Source organism: Procambarus clarkii, chromosome 41, assembly GCF_040958095.1.
Source record: "Procambarus clarkii isolate CNS0578487 chromosome 41, FALCON_Pclarkii_2.0, whole genome shotgun sequence".
Classification (NCBI taxonomy): domain Eukaryota; kingdom Metazoa; phylum Arthropoda; class Malacostraca; order Decapoda; family Cambaridae; genus Procambarus; species Procambarus clarkii.
In genome coordinates, this window is record NC_091190.1 from 26,264,212 (window position 1) to 26,282,009 (window position 17,798).

The following is a 17,798-nucleotide window of genomic DNA, read 5'->3' on the forward strand; positions in this document are numbered from 1 at the left end:
ACCACACAGCAGAGTTGCAATTGCTGTACTCACCTATATGGGCTTGCGGGGGTTGAGCTTTGGCTCTTTGGTCCCGCCTCTCAACTGTCAATCAACTGGTGTACAGGTTCCTGAGCCTACTGGGCTCTATCATATCTACATTTAAAACTGTGTATGGAGTCAGCCTCCACCACATCACTGCCTGATGCATTCCATCTGTTAACTACTCTGACACTGAAAAAGTTCCTTCTTACGTCCCTGTGGCTCATGTGGGTACTCAGTTTCCACCTGTGTCTCCTTGTTCGCGTCCCGCCAGTGTTGAATAGTTTATCCTTGTTTATCCGGTCGATTCCCTTGAGGATTTTGTAGGTTGTGATCATGTCCCCCCTTACTCTTCTGTCTTCCAGTGTCGTAAGGTGCATTTCCCGCAGCCTTTCCTCATAACTCATGCCTCTTAGTTCTGGGCGCTGTGTTATGTTGCCATTGCACATCTTTGTATTATTTTGGATATACATCCGTTTAGGTGCCATATTTGCAGCTTGATTTATAATGTCATTCCCTGGTATTACAGTTTCCTTTATGCTTAAGTTCTTATATTCGTTTTCAGTGGCAGTTCTTGAATCTGTATACACAGTAGAGAACATTTTGTGGTGTTCAGCAAGAGCGCGTTCTAAAAGTGTTTGAATTGTCAGCCATCTCTTTAATAGAGTGTAGCACCCGTTTGAGAGTCTCCAATTATCAATAGTATTTCGAACCTTAGCCACGGCTCCTGTTGCATGTTGATCCTTATCTGTTGATCCGCATGAGTGGTGTCTGAAGCTGTCAGTTAGCGAATATGTTGGTGTATTCATCTGCGCAGTAGATGGGACGCTAGCCAGAATCCTTTCTCCTTGAATTTCCGTTACTTTAATGTTTGCTGGCAGCGATTCTCACGGTGTTGGCATACGAGGTCAATGTGTGTTTCCTCGACACCTTTGTCAGTCATTGTGTAGGCAAGTGTCTTTATTTGTTAAATGTTTGTGCTTGGAACTTACCCGCAGGAAGCCTAGAGTGTACTGTGGGGGGTCAGGTGACCCCACACAGACCCTAGGGTGTACTGTGGGGGTCAGGTCACCCCCACACACAGACCACAGGGTGTACTGTGACGGGTCAGGTCACCCCTCACACACAGACCACAGGATGTTCTGTGGGGGTTAGGTCACCTCTCACACACAGGCCACAGGGTGTACTGTGAGGGGTCAGGTTACCCCTCACACAGACCACAGGGTGTACTGTGGGGGTCAGGTCACCCCTCACACAGACCACAGGGTGTACTGTGGGGGTCAGGTCACCCCTCACATAGACCACAGGGTGTACTGTGGGGGTCAGGTCACTCCACACACACAGACCACAGGATGTTCTGTGGGGGTGAGGTCACCCCTCACACAGACCACAGGGTGTACTGTGGGGGTCAGGTCACCCCCACACACAGACCACAGGGTGTACTGTGAGGGGTCAGGTCACCCCTCACACAGACCACAGGGTGTACTGTGGGGGTCAGGTCACCCCTCACACAGACCACAGGGTGTACTGTGGGGGTCAGGTCACCCCTCACACACAGACCACAGGATGTTCTGTGGGGGTCAGGTCACCCCTCACACACAGGCCACAGGGTGTACTGTGAGGGGTCAGGTCACCCCCTCACACAGACCACAGGGTGTACTGTGGGGGTCAGGTCACCCCTCACACAGACCACAGGGTGTACTGTGGGGGTCAGGTCACCCCTCACACAGACCACAGGGTGTACTGTGGGGGTCAGGTCACTCCACACACACAGACCACAGGATGTTCTGTGGGGGTGAGGTCACCCCTCACACAGACCACAGGGTGTACTGTGGGGGTCAGGTCACCCCTCACACAGACCACAGGGTGTACTGTGGGGGTCAGGTCACCCCCACACACAGACCACAGGGTGTACTGTGAGGGGTCAGGTCACCCCTCACACAGACCACAGGGTGTACTGTGGGGGTCAGGTCACCCCTCACACAGACCACAGGGTGTACTGTGAGGGGTCAGGTCACCCCTCACACAGACCACAGGGTGTACTGTGGGGGTCAGGTCACCCCTCACACAGACCACAGGGTATACTGTGGGGGTCAGGTCACCCCTCACACAGACCACAGGGTGTACTGTGGGGGTCAGGTCACCCCTCACACAGACCACAGGGTGTACTGTGGGGGTCAGGTCACCCCTCACACAGACCACAGGGTGTACTGTGGGGGTCAGGTCACCCCTCACACAGACCACAGGGTGTACTGTGGGGGTCAGGTCACTCCACACACACAGACCACAGGATGTTCTGTGGGGGTGAGGTCACCCCTCACACAGACCACAGGGTGTACTGTGGGGGTCAGGTCACCCCACACAGACCCATAGTATACTGTGGGGGTCAGGTCACCCCTCACACAGACCCATAGTATACTGTGGGGGTCAGGTCACCCCTCACACACAGACCACAGGGTGTACTGTGGGGGTCAGGTCACCCCTCACACAGACCACAGGATGTTCTGTGGGGGTCAGGTCACCCCACACAGACCCTAGGGTATAATGTGGGGTCAAGTCACCCCCACACACAGACCACAGGGTGTACTGTGGGGGGCAGGTCACCCCCCCCCCACACAGATCACAGGGTATACTGTGGGAGGTAAGGTCACCCCCCACACAGGACCACAGGGGTATACTATGGGGTCAGGTCATCCCCCACACAGACCCCACAGGACTGTGCGGGGTCAGGTCACCCCACACACAGACCACAGGGGTATACTGTGGGGTCAGGTGACCCCACACAAGGGACCATAAGGTCTCCGCGCGTTAGGGTCTGGACGCAGAGGAGCGCAGCAGGGTTGCCAGATCTCCACGGTGCCCCGGACTCCGGTGACTCACCTCTGACCTCCGCCAGAATAACTACTCTCCGCCGCCTTTATAAACTGGCAACATTGGCCCAAGTCGCCCAGATATTTCGCGGCCCTCACCAGCTGATCCGTATTTTAGGTGTATTCCTTTATTGTAGCTTTTAATTATTGAAATATATATATTTCTTTGGGTTGTTTTCCCCCCTCTGTTAATGGGTAAGGTTGCAAGGAGCAAATTGCATGTTGCATCGACAACACTGTCTTATTCTCAAGAAGAATTTGATTTGCATATTTTTCCCAACAAACATTACAACGTAAATGTTTCAAAATTCCACTGCTAAATCTGCATACAATATATATATATATATATATATATATATATATATATATATATATATATATATATATATATATATATATATATATATATATATATTTATATATATATATATATACATATATATATATATATTTATATATATATATATATATACATATATATATATATATATATATATATATATATATATATATATATATATATATATATAGGCGCTAGTGTTATGATATTAAGGTACATTAGTTACATAGAATATTCTGGTGTTTTCATGATATCATCAGCTATTACTTCGCGCGTAAATGGTCATGTTGGATTATACATGCAAATTTATACGTATTATACATAGTTTATGCCTGCTGCTCTAGCTGTTGGTGGGGTGGCGGACTTACCGGGAAATAACTTCCTTAGCTTTCTGTTACCCTCGTACAAGGTACTTTAGCACACACACACACACACACACACACACACACACACACACACACACACCTACCTCTTCCCTCCACAGTAATCAAGAATACATAAACAAATTATGCTAAATGCACAAACTCGACCACACAAGTCTTCATGTATTTCAACAAATATTCACTTGCGCGATTTTTGTACAAATATATATACCGTAAATAATGTGTAAATTTACTAGGAAATGCGCCCTCACTACCTCGTAAGAAACGGCGGCCTTGTAACTTAGTGTGAGGCCAGGAGTCGTCAAGCATTTGCCCAACCACTTACGAAGCCTTTCCCTACTTCCCGCGTCATGGCGGCTTCGTTTACATGTCTTAAACACGTCAACAACTTGGGGAAAACTTCACAACCCAAGGTTATTATTGTTATAAACAACCTCGTAGTGCTTCCGAGCTCGCACAACGTTTAATATATGTAAAACAAAGCTGCCGTGATGAGGAAAGATGTACAGGTTTCGTAAACGGGTGTGTAAGTGCTTGATGAGTCTTGGTTCAGGAGACATTTGGATCACCTCACTCTTTAGATGGTGTTGAGCTCTACACGACAAGCGCTGCTTATGGAGCGTTGGTGTCGTCTGGGATTGGCCAGTCCTTAATTGTGTCTGCTGCTATGTTGGCAGTAGTGTGCTTAGTGTGTTGGGTGGTTAGTGTGTTTGTTGAGTGGTTAGTGTGTAGGATGGTTAGTGTGTTTGTTGGGTAGTTAGTGTGTTGGATGGTTAGTGTGTTGGATGGTTAGTGTGTTTGTTGGGTGGTTACTGTGTTTGTTGTGTGGTTAGTGTGTTGGATGGTTAGTGTGTTGGGTGGCTTTGGGTTCAGCCACCCAGGAAATCCGATCAGCTCAAAGGAACTGAGAGAGAAAACTTGCACTGTTGGTAATCTCTGTTTTTGTTGCTGTTACTTACTGTTGGTGACCTATTGCTGTGGAAGACCTTAAAGAAATTGGAAATTGATATTTATATCCAAGCTTTGGAGAAGCTTATAAATAGGACTGCTGATATATTAACCAAATTACTGGGTAAATTAATTGGTGTGGGATCACTGGAGTGTTTCAAGCGTAGGCGAGACACACACATAAGAATGAGTTTGGGTGGATATAAATAGGAGCTGCCTAGCAGGGGCCAATAGGAGCTGCCTCGTATGGGACAATAGGCCATCTGCAGTTTCCTTTATTCGTATCTCCTTATACGCTGTTACGATTTGTTGCTAAAGAGAATCAATTGACTAAATACTAAATCCCCCCTCAGTGACCACTCACGAAATACAACTCTTGTATTTCCAAATTTAAGAATGTTGTGGTGTATGGTTTATTTTGCTGCAGGGTTTTAATATGTGTTCTGTAACGATTGTTTACCTCCGAGTGCCACGAAGTGCCCGGGGTCACACCATATGTGTGTGTCAGGTATGTGGTGAGTGCCTCAGAATGTCACCAAGTGCCTTGGCCACATCATATGTGTGTGTCAGGTATGTGTTGAGTGCCTCAGAATGTCACCAAGTGCCTTGGCCACATCATATGTGTGTGTCAGGTATGTGTTGAGTGCCTCAGAATGTCACCAAGTGCCCTGGCCACATCATATGTGTGTGTCAGGTATGTGTTGAGTGCCTCAGAATGCCACCAAGTGCCCTGGCCACACCATGTGTGTGTCAGGTATATGCTGAGTGCCTCAGTGTCACCAAGGACCCAGGGTCACACCATGTGTGTGTGTCAGGTATGTGATGAGTGCCTCAGAATGTCACCAAGTGCCCTGGCCACAGCATATGTGTGTCAGGTATATGTTGAGTGCCTCGGGTGACCCCAAATATGTGAAACAGACATTAAGTGGAGAGCCAAGGCAGGGAGCGTCTTGAGAGTGGGTGGCTGGCACGCATGTGCGAGTGTCTTCATGTGATTGAATGATCATTTAAACATGTGAAGTGATTGCAAACTGCCTGTTGAATACAAGACAATTAAATAGTTGAGATGTTGCATGCATAAGAATGAAATTACTTAATTGTCTGGCGGATGCGTGGAGAGATCACAATGCTCTGGCCTTCAGGGGGGAAGATCTGAAGGTCAAGACTTGTTCTTCAAGCGGCGGGAGAACACAAAGAACAGGTCAAAGTGTTATGGAATTGCCGGCAAAATAGCCTGAATAACTAAGTGGCCGGCGTGCTTATACGTCTGACCTTGGTGTACGTAAGTGGTGAATGCCGTTGGTCGGGTAGAGTGTATAGTGAATGAAATGATATCACCCAGGCTGTTGTGGCTGGCATGGTACATGACGAGGATTAAAGGGAGAGGGGGGGGGGACCTAGAGATTCCTTAGTGGGGGCTCCAGGGTAGGTTGAGTGTGTGTGTGTTGGGTGCCAGTTGGGTACTACTGACAGCCTTCCTTGACAGCCAACCACTTCACCAGTGACGAGGATTCGAACCTGCGTCCGGGAGCATCCCAGACACAGCGTGTTGGAGTACGGTGACGTATTGTGGCACGGTGACGTATTGTGACACGGTGACGTATTGTGACACGGTGATGTATTGTGGCACGGTGACGTATTCTGACACGGTGACGTATTGTGGCACGGTGACGTATTATGACACGGTGACGTATTGTGGCACGGTGACGTATTGTGGCACGGTGATGTATTGTGGCACGGTGACGTATTGTGGCACGGTGACGTATTGTGGCACGGTGACGTATTGTGGCACGGTGACGTATTGTGGCACGGTGACGTATTGTGGCACGGTGACGTATTGTGACACGGTGACGTATTGTGGCACGGTGATGTATTGTGGCACGGTGACGTATTGTGGCACGGTGACGTATTGTGACACGGTGATGTATTGTGGCACGGTGACGTATTGTGGCACGGTGACGTATTGTGGCACGGTGATGTATTGTGACACGGTGACGTATTCTGACACGGTGATGTATTGTGACACGGTGACGTATTGTGGCACGGTGACGTATTGTGGCACGGTGACGTATTGTGGCACGGTGACGTATTCTGACACGGTGACGTATTCTGAGAGTAACATCCTGACGTGTTGATGTCTGTAGTCTGAGAGGGTGACGTTTTTTGACACATTGAAGTAATTATAACAGTGACGCATTATGTCAGTGACGAAATCTAATACAGGTTATCTTGATGTTATCTTGAGATGACTTCCGGGCTTAGCGTCCCCGTGGCCCGGTCCTCCATTTTTGTTACACACCCCCAGGAAGCATCCCGAAGCAGCTGTCTAACTCCCAGGTACATATTTACTGCTAGGTGAACAGGATTATCAGGGTGAAAGAAACTCTGCCCATTTGTTTCCGCCTCCTGAGGTTCCGGGTTCGATCCCCGATGAAGGCGGAGACAAATGGTCAAAATGTTTATTTCACCCTGATGCCCCTGTTACCTAGCAGTAAAATAGGTACCTGGGTGTTAGTCAGCTGTCACGGGCTGCTTCCTGGGGGTGGAGGCCTGGTCGAGGACCGGGCCGTGGGGAAACTAAGCCCCGAAATCATCTCAAGATAACCTTCACCGGGGCTCGAACCCAGAACCTCAGGACTACGAATCCGAAGCGCTGTCTACTCAGCTGTCAGGCCCAAGCGACGTGATCATGACAAAAAAAATACCTATTATGACAGTGTCTTATTCTGAATAATTTTCGTATCCACGAAACATAAATAGATTCCGGAGAAACAGAAGTAACATCTGAAGATTAAGACTTTAATAGGCATCTAACTAATGTGATTTGAAGTCGATCAGTGGTTAAGTGAGGCGGTGACCAGCTGTCCTGCTGGTCCGGGAGCAGTTAGCACCTGAGAAGAGTATGGCCATCGTCATCGCTTAACTATATTCAAACATAATCTAGCCCAACCTAGCCCAACCTAGCCAATCCGAACCCGACCCTAACCCGACCCTAACCTAACGGAGAATGAGATGCAATTTTGTGATTCAAGTTCAAGTACGTTTATTGATAGACAGTAAAATACATCTCTAAGGGATAGAGTAGCTTAGGCTATTTCTAATCTCCTTATTTCTGTGAACTGTAGGGTTTTTACACAAAGTGTGACGTCACTATGACGTCATAATGATCATGGCAGCAAAGCCGTGTTTAAACAAAAGTGAATCAGTGTTTATGTCCGTGTGTAATTAACTCCCAGATGGTAGGATTAGGCTCCGTTGGTATGCGGGGGAACCTCAATGGTTTTGTATGAGTGCTGGGGTGCAGGGGGCTGGGAGAGGGGGGTATTGGTTGCTGGGGGGCTGAGAGAAAGGGCATTGGTTACTGGGATTGTGTGTGCAAGAGGCAGCCGGCGGTGCAAGAGGCAGCTGGCGGTGCAAGAGGCAGCTGGCGGTGCAAGAGGCAGCTGGCGGTGCAAGAGGCAGCTGGCGGTGCAAGAGGCAGCTGGCGGTGCAAGAGGCAGCTGGCGGTGCAAGAGGCAGCTGGCGGTGCAAGAGGCAGCTGGCGGTGCAAGAGGCAGCTGGCGGTGAAAGAGGCAGCTGGCGGTGCAAGAGGCAGCTGGCGGTGTAAGAGGCAGCCGGCGGTGCAAGAGGCAGCCGGCGGTGCAAGAGGCAGCCGGCGGTGCAAGAGGCAGCCGGCGGTGCAAGAGGCAGCCGGCGGTGCAAGAGGCAGCTGGCGGTGCAAGAGGCAGCTGGCGGTGTAAGAGGCAGCCGGCGGTGCAAGAGGCAGCCGGCGGTGCAAGAGGCAGCTGGCGGTGCAAGAGGCAGCTGGCGGTGTAAGAGGCAGCCGGCGGTGCAAGAGACAGCCGGCGGTGTAAGAGGCAGCCGGCGGTGCAAGAGGCAGCTGGCGGTGTAAGAGGCAGCCGGCGGTGCAAGAGGCAGCCGGCGGTGCAAGAGGCAGCCGGCGGTGCAAGAGGCAGCCGGCGGTACAAGAGGCAGCCGGCGGTGCAAGAGGCAGCTGGCGGTGCAAGAGGCAGCCGGCGGTGCAAGAGGCAGCCGGCGGTGCAAGAGGCAGCCGGCGGTGCAAGAGGCAGCCGGCGGTGCAAGAGGCAGCCGGCGGTGCAAGAGGCAGCCGGCGGTGCAAGAGGCAGCCGGCGGTACAAGAGGCAGCTGGCGGTACAAGAGGCAGCCGGCGGTACAAGAGGCAGCTGGCGGTACAAGAGGCAGCCGGCGGTACAAGAAGGCGGGGTAAAGAGGGTCAGTGAGGCATCACAGATCAAGGTCTTGCCCCACCCAGGACGAGGTGGATGTGAAGCCTCAGGGGTCCAGAGTCCCCCGTGGCGGGACAAACCCCCAGCCCTGAGCGGCACCTTTCTCACGCCCGACTCCTGGGGCCCGACACAGTCCGGCAGCCCACTGACCCGGCTACTGGCCCAGCCCTATTGATGACAAGGCCTCTGTCCTCTCTCTGTTGCCGGGTTGCTACCGTGTCGGGCTTCTGTAGTCGTGTTCCTCCTAGGTGCCTGCCTGCCTGCCTGCCTGCGTGTGTGTATTTACTATTTGTGCCTGCAGACTCGAGCTGTTAGCTCCTGGACCCCGCTTCTCTAACCAGTCTATTTTTCCTCTATTATATCTATTTTTCCTCTATTATAATATTTCTCTCTAACACACACACACACACACACACACACACACACACACACACACACACACACACACACACACACACACACACACACATCCACACACACACATCCACAGGAAGCAGCCCGTAACAGCTGTCTAACTCCTAGGTATCTACTTACAGCTAGGTGAACTGGGTCATTAGGGTGAAAGAAACTCTGCCCATTTGTTTCCGCCTCCACCGGGAATCGAACCCTGGCCATTAGGACTTCGACCTCCGAGCGCCGTCCACTCAGTTGCGAGGCCCCCACAGCCTGTGTGTGTGTTTTGAGACAAAAGTCTTCAATTAAACCACCCAGACTTAAGACTTATGAGCCAGCTAACACAGAGTAACAACAACGCAAGCTTTACCATTGTTACGCCGAAACAACGCAAAACACGCTGTGTTTTGCGTTGTGAGGTTGCCGGGATATCGCCATACAAAAGATTAGGAGGGGCAGTGGCGTGTGTGTGACAGATGTGGGTAGTTTGACCTCTCTCGTGTCACGGGCGTGTTGCTTTCGGCTCCGTGTTCACCCACCCCCTTCCCTCGCGTGGTGTCACGGTGACAAGCCGCCAGCTCACTCCTTGTTATCAACACTTGTCTGCTGTGTCGATCGCGGCGGGTCTCATACTGCGCTACGCGCGCTTCACAGGCGCAATCCTGTTCGCTTTTAACGAATACGCTGATTGGCACACATTGATTGGGACCACACAGATAGCCACATGAACCATTTGAAGAGGAACCACATTAATAGAGACTACGCTAATACGTTCTCATTAATAGGGACCACGTTAATAGGTCCACATTAATAATAAGTACCACGCTAATAGGTCCACCTTAATAGGAAGCACATTAAAGGGTTTCCAGTAATGAAAAATGAAAATAATTCTAGTATCTGTGTGGTGGAAAGTACAAATATGGCGTAGTGGACCACCAGAAAGAATTACCGGTCAAGTATTTATTTTTATGTTGCTATAATTTGCTAAGCTAACCGTCCCTAGGCCTAATAGACGCAATGTGTCTTGGCCTAATGTAGTGTATGTACGTGCTGTTCTAGGCCTAGGAATATTTCCACTACCCTCAACGTTATGCGTGTTAGTGGCTTTGCAAGAATGTGAACATACCAATATTATGTAATTTCACAAGATTACCATTGTACCTTGTAAATAAATTAATAATAATAATAATAATAATAATAATATTATTATTATTATTATTATTATTTAGGCTTGGTTTTTAATTTTAGTTTTTTCCGGACTTTGTACTAAAATGGAATATAAAAGGTGGCCATTACTACATAATGGTTGGATTGAGCGCACAGTTACCAAACTTACTATCAAAGCAAGAAGCTGGGTTGGTTATGTGGTGCCGCGGGCGGCTGTGTGTAATTACCTAAGTGTAATTACCTAGGTGTAGTTACAGGATGAGAGCTACGCTCGTGGTGTCCCGTCTTCCCAACACACTTTGTCATATAACGCTTTGAAACTACTGACGGTCTTGGCCTCCACCACCTTCTCACTTAACTTGTTCCAACCGTCTACCACTCTGCGAAAGTGAATTTTCTTATATTTCTTCGGCATCTGTGTTTAGCTAGTTTAAATCTATGACCTCTTGTTCTTAAAGTTCCAGGTCTCGGGAAATCTTCCCTGTCGATTTTATCAATTCCTGTTACTATTTTGTATGTAGTGATCATATCGCCTCTTTTTCTTCTGTCTTCTAGTTTGGGCATATTTAATGCCTCTAACCTCTCCTCGTAGCTCTTTCCCTTCAGTTCTGGGAGCCACTTAGTAGCATGTCTTTGCACCTTCTCCAGTTTGTTGATGTGCTTCTTAAGATATGGGCACCACACAACCGCTGCATATTCTAGCTTTGGCCTAACAAAAGTCGTGAACAATTTCTTTAGTATATCACCATCCATGTATTTAAAAGCAATTCTGAAGTTAGAAAGCGTGGCATAGGCTCCTCGCACAATATTCTTTATGTGGTCCTCAGGTGATAGTTTTCTATCTAGAACCACCCCTAGATCTCTTTCTTTATCAGAATTCTTTAAAGATTTCTCACATAATATATAGGTTGTGTGGGGTCTATGTTCTCCTATTCCACATTCCATAACATGGCATTTATTAACATTAAATTCCATTTGCCAAGTGTTGCTCCATATACTTATTTTGTCCAGGTCATCTTGAAGGACATGACAATCATCTAAGTTTCTTATTCTTCCTATTATCTTGGCATCATCAGCAAACATGTTCATATAATTCTGTATACCAACTGGTAGATCATTTATGTAGACAATAAACATCACTGGTGCAAGAACTGAACCCTGTGGTACTCCACTTGTGACATTTCTCCAGTCCGATACATTGTGTGTGTGTGTGTAATTACCTAAGTGTAGTTACAGGATGAGAGCTACGCTCGTGGTGTCCCGTCTTCCCAGCACTCTTTGTCATATAACGCTTTGAAACTACTGACGGTCTTGGCCTCCACCACCTTCTTACCTAACTTGTTTCCAACCGTCTACCACTCTGTTTACAAAAGTGAATTTTCTCATATTTCTCCAGCAGCTTTGTTTCGTTAGTTTAAATTTATGGCCTCTTGTTCTTGAAGTTCAGGATCTCAGGAATTCTTCCCGAGATCCGGAACTTCAAGAACAAGAGTTCATAGATTGTACGTGTGTGTGTGTGTGTACGTGTACAGTCAACCTTCACTGCATAATTTTCCACTCAAATGTGTTTTAATTTACTGCCTGATACTTAAGCGCTTCTTTCGTAAGTTTTTAAGGCTCATTTATGTATTATATATAAATGATAATCTTGTACGTCAGGATCATATGTATTGGTTTCTGTTCTCGGGTGACGTGAAGGTCATGATTGTAGTCTATTTGTATAGGTTATGTCTGTCAGTTTGTGCAGCGTTAGACTCTGCGGGGCTCATGTTGTGTACAATCATTGTGAATGGTTCGTTATTCCTTCTATATAGGAACACTTGATCTGGACGATAGAGCGACACTAGTTGCTTGCAGGGTCGTCGTTCGATCCCAGATGGTCTAGGTGGTTGGGCACCGTTCCTTCCTGATATCCTAGCTCCTTTCCTGCCCTTGAATCTTAGTTCCTCTCCTGTTCTTGTATCCTAGCTCCTTTCCTGTCCTTGTATCTCAGTTCCTCTCCTGTCCTTGTATCCTTGCTCCTTTCCTGTCCTTGTATCTCAGTTCCTCTCCTGTTCTTGTATCCCTTCCAAGTGTTGCATAGTCACACTGACTTAGCTCTTTCTCCTCATAGTTACCGTCAAATATTCCCATAGTGGTGAGAGCCGAAGACGTGTAAGGACAAGAGGGGCGCCTGTGCTCCTACACACTCACAAGGCGACTGACAATGTTCTAAGTCTGGCTAGGGTTCCACACTTAGGAGGATTCGTCAGGCATTTACCAAACTACTGTACCTCCGTCCTTAATCATGGCGGCTTTGTTAACATTTATTAGAGAGTTTGGGAGCTTCTAAACTTCACAACCCAAGGTTATTATTGTTATAAACAACCTAGCAGTGCTTCGGAGCTCATACACCTTTTGATAAAGTAAACAAAGCCGCCATGAGTGAGGAAAGATGCACAGGTTTCGTAAGTGGCTGCCCTCGGTGAATCGTGACGCTGGGCACTTGTGTGATGTGCTACTAGGAATTAGACGTGTGGATGTGTTGTGTGGGGGAGGTGCTGTGGGCCCCGCGGGTGGCGCCATCTAGGGAGTCCAGCCGATATTGTCTCCAATATATTTACTTGCCGTGCGCGCGCACGTGACTGTGTGGGGTGCATGTTGATCTTGTGCGTTATTACTCTCGTACCTTTGCGGCGCCGATGGCCTCATAGTTATGGTGTTAGAGATGGTTTAACCAATCAAATCAAAATTCTTTGTTTATATTTATGAATGTCGTCTTTGTTTGTATTACCCGTGTACTCACCTAGTTGTACTCACCTAGTTGTGTTTGCGAGAGTTGAGCTCTGGCTCTTTGGTCCCGCCTGTCAACTGTCAATCAACTGGTAGACACACACACACAAATGGTGTGTGTGTGTGTGTAATTACCTAAGTGTAGTTACAGGATAAGAACTACACTCGTGGTGTCCCGTCTTCCCAGTACTCTTTGTCGTATAACGCTTTGAAATTACTGACGATTTTGCCTCTGATTTTAAAAACCTCTGCTCCACCACCTTCTCACTTAACTTGTTCCAACCGTCTACCACTCTGTTTGCAAACGAAAATTTTCTAATAATTTGTTTCGGCACTTCTTTTTTTCTTAGCTTGAATCTGTGTCCTCAAGTTCGTGAAGTTGCTGGTTACAAGAATTCGTCTTTGTCAATTTGGTCTATTCATGTTAGTATTTTGTAAGTGGTGATCATATCGCCTATCTTCTATCGTCTAGTTTTGGCGTATTTAACACTTCTAATCTCTCCTCGTAACTTGTTTTTTAATTCCGGAAGCCATTTTGTAGTGTGCCACTGCACCTTTTCCAGTTTATTTATGTTCTTGAGATTTGGGCAGCAAGTCTGTTGCATATTACAATTTTGGTCTCACAAAAGTCATGAACAGTTTCTTTATTTTTTCACCATTCATGTAATTAAAAGCAAGTCTGAAGTTGGAAAGCGACGCATACGCTCCTCTTGCAATGTTTTTTGTGTTCCATTGGCGACAGCTTACTTTCCAAAACCACCCTCTGGTCTCGTTCTTTAATAGAGTTCTGCAGTTCCTTTCCATATAATTTGTAAGTTGTGTGTGGTCTATTTTCTCCATTTCCACATTTCATAACATGGCATTTACTCACATTGAATTCCATTTGCCACTTGACGCTCCAAGCATTTATTTTGTTTAGATCAATTTGGAGGGCATTACAATCGTTTGCGGTTCCTACCTTCCCCAGTATCTTAGCATCGTCCGCAAACATGGTTATATAAGTATGCATTCCTTCTGGTAGATCGTTTATGAACATTACTGGTCCAAAAACTGAACCCTGTGGTACTCCGCTAGTGACACTCCTCCAGTCAATACATAGTTTCTGATTACAGCCCTCATCTGTCTGTCAGAAAATATTTCATCTATGTCAGAAATCTCCCTGTCACCCCTCCATGTTCCAGTTTCCTTAACAGCCTCTCGTGGGGGACTATAAAAAGCCTTTTTAAGGTCCAGATACACACAGTCAACCCAACCATCTCTTTGCTGTAGTATCTCTGTGGCTCTATCATAAAAGCTGCATAGATTTGTTACACAGGATCTTCCTGTTGGAAAACCATACTGTCTGTCCGTAATTATGTCATTACTCTCTAGGTGTTCAACCTATTTGGCTCTAACTATTTTTTCTAGTGTTTTGATTACACGCTTGTTAATGACACGGGTCTATAATTTAGAGGTTCCTCTCGACTACCATTTTTATAAATTGCTACCATGTTTGCCTTTTTCCATATATCTGCTAAGATTCCTGTGCACAAAGATGTTTGGAATATTAATTGGAGTGGAATGATCAACTCAGTTGCACATTCTCGCAGCACCCAAAGTGAAACTCCATCAGGTCCAACCGCTTTATTTCCGTTTCCCATTGACGGAACATCCTCTTCCTTCATTCTTGTGGCCACCTTGACGTGTTGATACACGAATGTCTCCAGAATGAGGTTTATAAATCTGCCTGTCCAAATGTCCTCCGTTCTTGCTTCGTAGGCCTCCCAGTCTATTGCCTTCAAGTTGAAGTCCCTCAGTACCAACACTCGTGAGTTATCTCTATCTGCCCTTACTACAATCTCTCTCATGACCATTATGAGGCCCTCTCGTTTGTCATCCAGTTCTTCCTTTGTCCATGTGTTGTTTGCTAGTGGGCTGTAGGCATTTACGATTATCAGCTTATCATCCTGATTCCAGCCCTACAATGCCAATATGTCAACTTCTCGAGGGTTTTCAAGTATTTACTCTCTTACCTTCAAGTGTTCTTTCACCAGCACAACCACTCCTCCCTCCCCCCCCCCTTCCCATTTGTCCTGTCACGTCTCCAAACTGAGTAGCCCCTTGGGAATACCACCTCATTTAAAATATTTTCTTAACGTTTCGTCTCTGTTAGTGCGACTATATCTGGGACCTTAAGCTGAATTATATCTCTTAGTTCCAGTATTTTTGATCTTACTCCATCTATGTTGGTATATACAATTTACAGGAACATGTTCCCTTGCCCTTTGTCCTTTACTCCCCCTTCCTCTAATGATTTTGTTGCTTTATTTGTATGCACCATTTCACTAGGTTTCCAGTCCCTAACAGTTTGTAGAAAAAAGAATTTTGTTTTCAATTGTATTCCTATTTAAACGTTTCGCTTCATCGAGGTTTGTTTTCAGCTTTTCTGTCTTCCTTTGAGAGGTCTTGTCTTATTGACCAAAGTTTGCCTTCCTCATCTCGAGGCAATTTCTTGGCATTTCAAAGCACTTCCGTCAATTGTGTGTGTGTGTGTGTGTGTGTGTGTGTGTGTGTGTGTGTGTGTACAACTGCACGTGCTTATCGGGTTGAGCTAAACTCCTAAGCCCCACCTAACGAACGTTCTCAGTCTCAGATTAATGCAATGACTCAGTTCCCACACGTATATCATATTGAACCATGTGAGCGTGCTCGTGCGTGCGTGCGTGCGTGCGCATGGAGGAGTGTGGAGATCCGTGGCCGGCCCAGTACCGGCCCCCCGGTCATTAGACGATGTTGCTGTGAGCTCTCGACAGCCGGATTATGGATGCCACAACCCACGACGAATCATATACCCGCGTAAAAAAAAAGGAAAACAAAAAATGCCTTACCCGGTCCCATAAGCGTGAGGGGTGGGGGGGGGGGAGGGAAGGGGGAGTGTTTGAGAGGAGGAAGAGCGACGGAAGGGCTGGATGTGGTGGAAAAGTTGGAAAGGGAGGAGGGGCGTATATATGACTGAAGGCATAAGGAGGGAACGGTTTGTGGTGGTCCGGGCCACCAGTCACGGGCCACCAGTCACGGGCCACCAACTACCAGTCACGGGCCCCCAGCCATAAGTCACAGGCCCCCCAGTCACAGTCACCAGTCACAGTTCTCCAGTTACCATTTACAATCCTCCAGTCAGCAGACAGGATAAGTGCGGGTACTGCAGCAGTCGTGGGGTCGGGTAGGGCAGGTGTGTGGGACAGTGCGGGTACTGCAGCGGTGGTGGGGTTGGGTAGGGCAGGTGTGTGGGACAGTGCGGGTACTGCAGCAGTGGTGGGGTCGGGTAGGGCAGGTGTGTGGGACAGTGCGGGTACTGCAGCGGTGGTGGGGTCGGGTAGGGCAGGTGTGTGGGACAGTGCGGGTACTGCAGCAGTGGTGGGGTCGGGTAGGGCAGGTGTGGGACAGTGCGGGTATTGCAATCCACTCCTGCCCTGCCTGACCCGCTGAGCTCGACCGGTTTTCCAGCCCAAATCCAGGTGAGCAGCGGCGCCTCCAGACTGTGTAACCTTTTGGACCGCTTAACGCTGCTGGCGTCTATGGGGGACAAGCGCACTCGTTGTCTATCACATAGTTGTGTATTTACACGCGGGTGCCGCCTGGTGGCGCGTCAGGAGCGTAGAGGCATGAGGAGTGAGGGAGGTTATGAGTCTGTGAGGTGCGGTGGTGTGAGGTGCTGGCCAGTGTCGGCCGGGGTGCTCGCCTGCCCCCCACGGTGTGTGTTTGGATAGTCTGCGAGGAGGTAACACTAATGAGACCACCCCGCCCCCTCCCACCTCTCCCACCTCTCCTCCCCCCCCCCTCCTCCTCCTCACCTCACGCCTCCTCTAATCCCCCCTTTCCTCACGTCCTCTTCACTCCCCCACCCCCCCTTTCTTCACGCCCCCCCCTTCATCGCGCTGCCCCTCCCCTCACTCCTCCTCCACCCGCACCCCCTTCCTCACGCCACCTCCATCACCCCCCCACTCACCACCTCACGACGCCTCCACTACACCTCCCCACCCAACCTGTCCTCTTAAAAAGAACGTCGCTTTTGGCCGTTTGCCCGTATGGCCGAATTTGGACGTAATTTGAAATTGAAAAAAAAATTAAAATAAATGTGGGATTTTTTTTTTCACCAACAGTAAGTTAAGGGTCCTGTGATAGGTTAGGTGGGCAGGAAATTCTCATAAAGTTTCAAAACGTTATGAAAAACGTTAATGTAAAGTGTCCTCTTATAACCTCTGCGCGTAAGCCGGACGACTCAAATAGAAAACGGAACAGAACGTCACTTTTGTGAGTCGATTTCATTTCAAATTACGTCCAAATTTAGCCATATCGCGCATACGAGCCAAAAGTGACGTTCTTTTTAGGAGGGCGGGTTGCCCCACCATCTATGCTTGTATATCAGTAACTATCGGAAAATGAGGTCTAGTTCTTTATCCCCGAGCTTAATACCTGCCTCACACCCCCCCACCCACTGACCGTCTGCCTCTTCCCCTACCCCGTCCAATCTTCCGCATCACCCACTGTCTGCCTCATCCCCAAGCCTGTACCCACCGTCTGCTTCACACCCCACTCACTGTCACCCCCCCCCACCCACCGTCACCGTCACCCCCCCCCACTCACCGTCACCCCCCCCCCTACCCCCCACCCCCCC

At 48.3% G+C, this 17,798-nt stretch overlaps 1 protein-coding gene across 1 annotated transcript; it reads right to left on the reverse strand.

Moving 5' to 3' along the window:
• Window positions 1–6,237: 6,237 nt before the first annotated feature.
• On the reverse strand, window positions 6,238–6,684 carry LOC138373205 (MAGE-like protein 2). Its single transcript, XM_069339242.1, has one exon. It carries the CDS (start codon window positions 6,682–6,684, stop codon window positions 6,238–6,240), a length of 447 nt encoding a protein of 148 aa, XP_069195343.1.
• Window positions 6,685–17,798: the final 11,114 nt, after the last annotated feature.

Excerpts from the sequence above, each read along its gene's own strand:
- LOC138373205 (XM_069339242.1), bottom strand. The coding sequence starts at position 6,684 with ATGTTACTCTCAGAATACGTCACCGTGTCAGAATACGTCACCGTGCCA.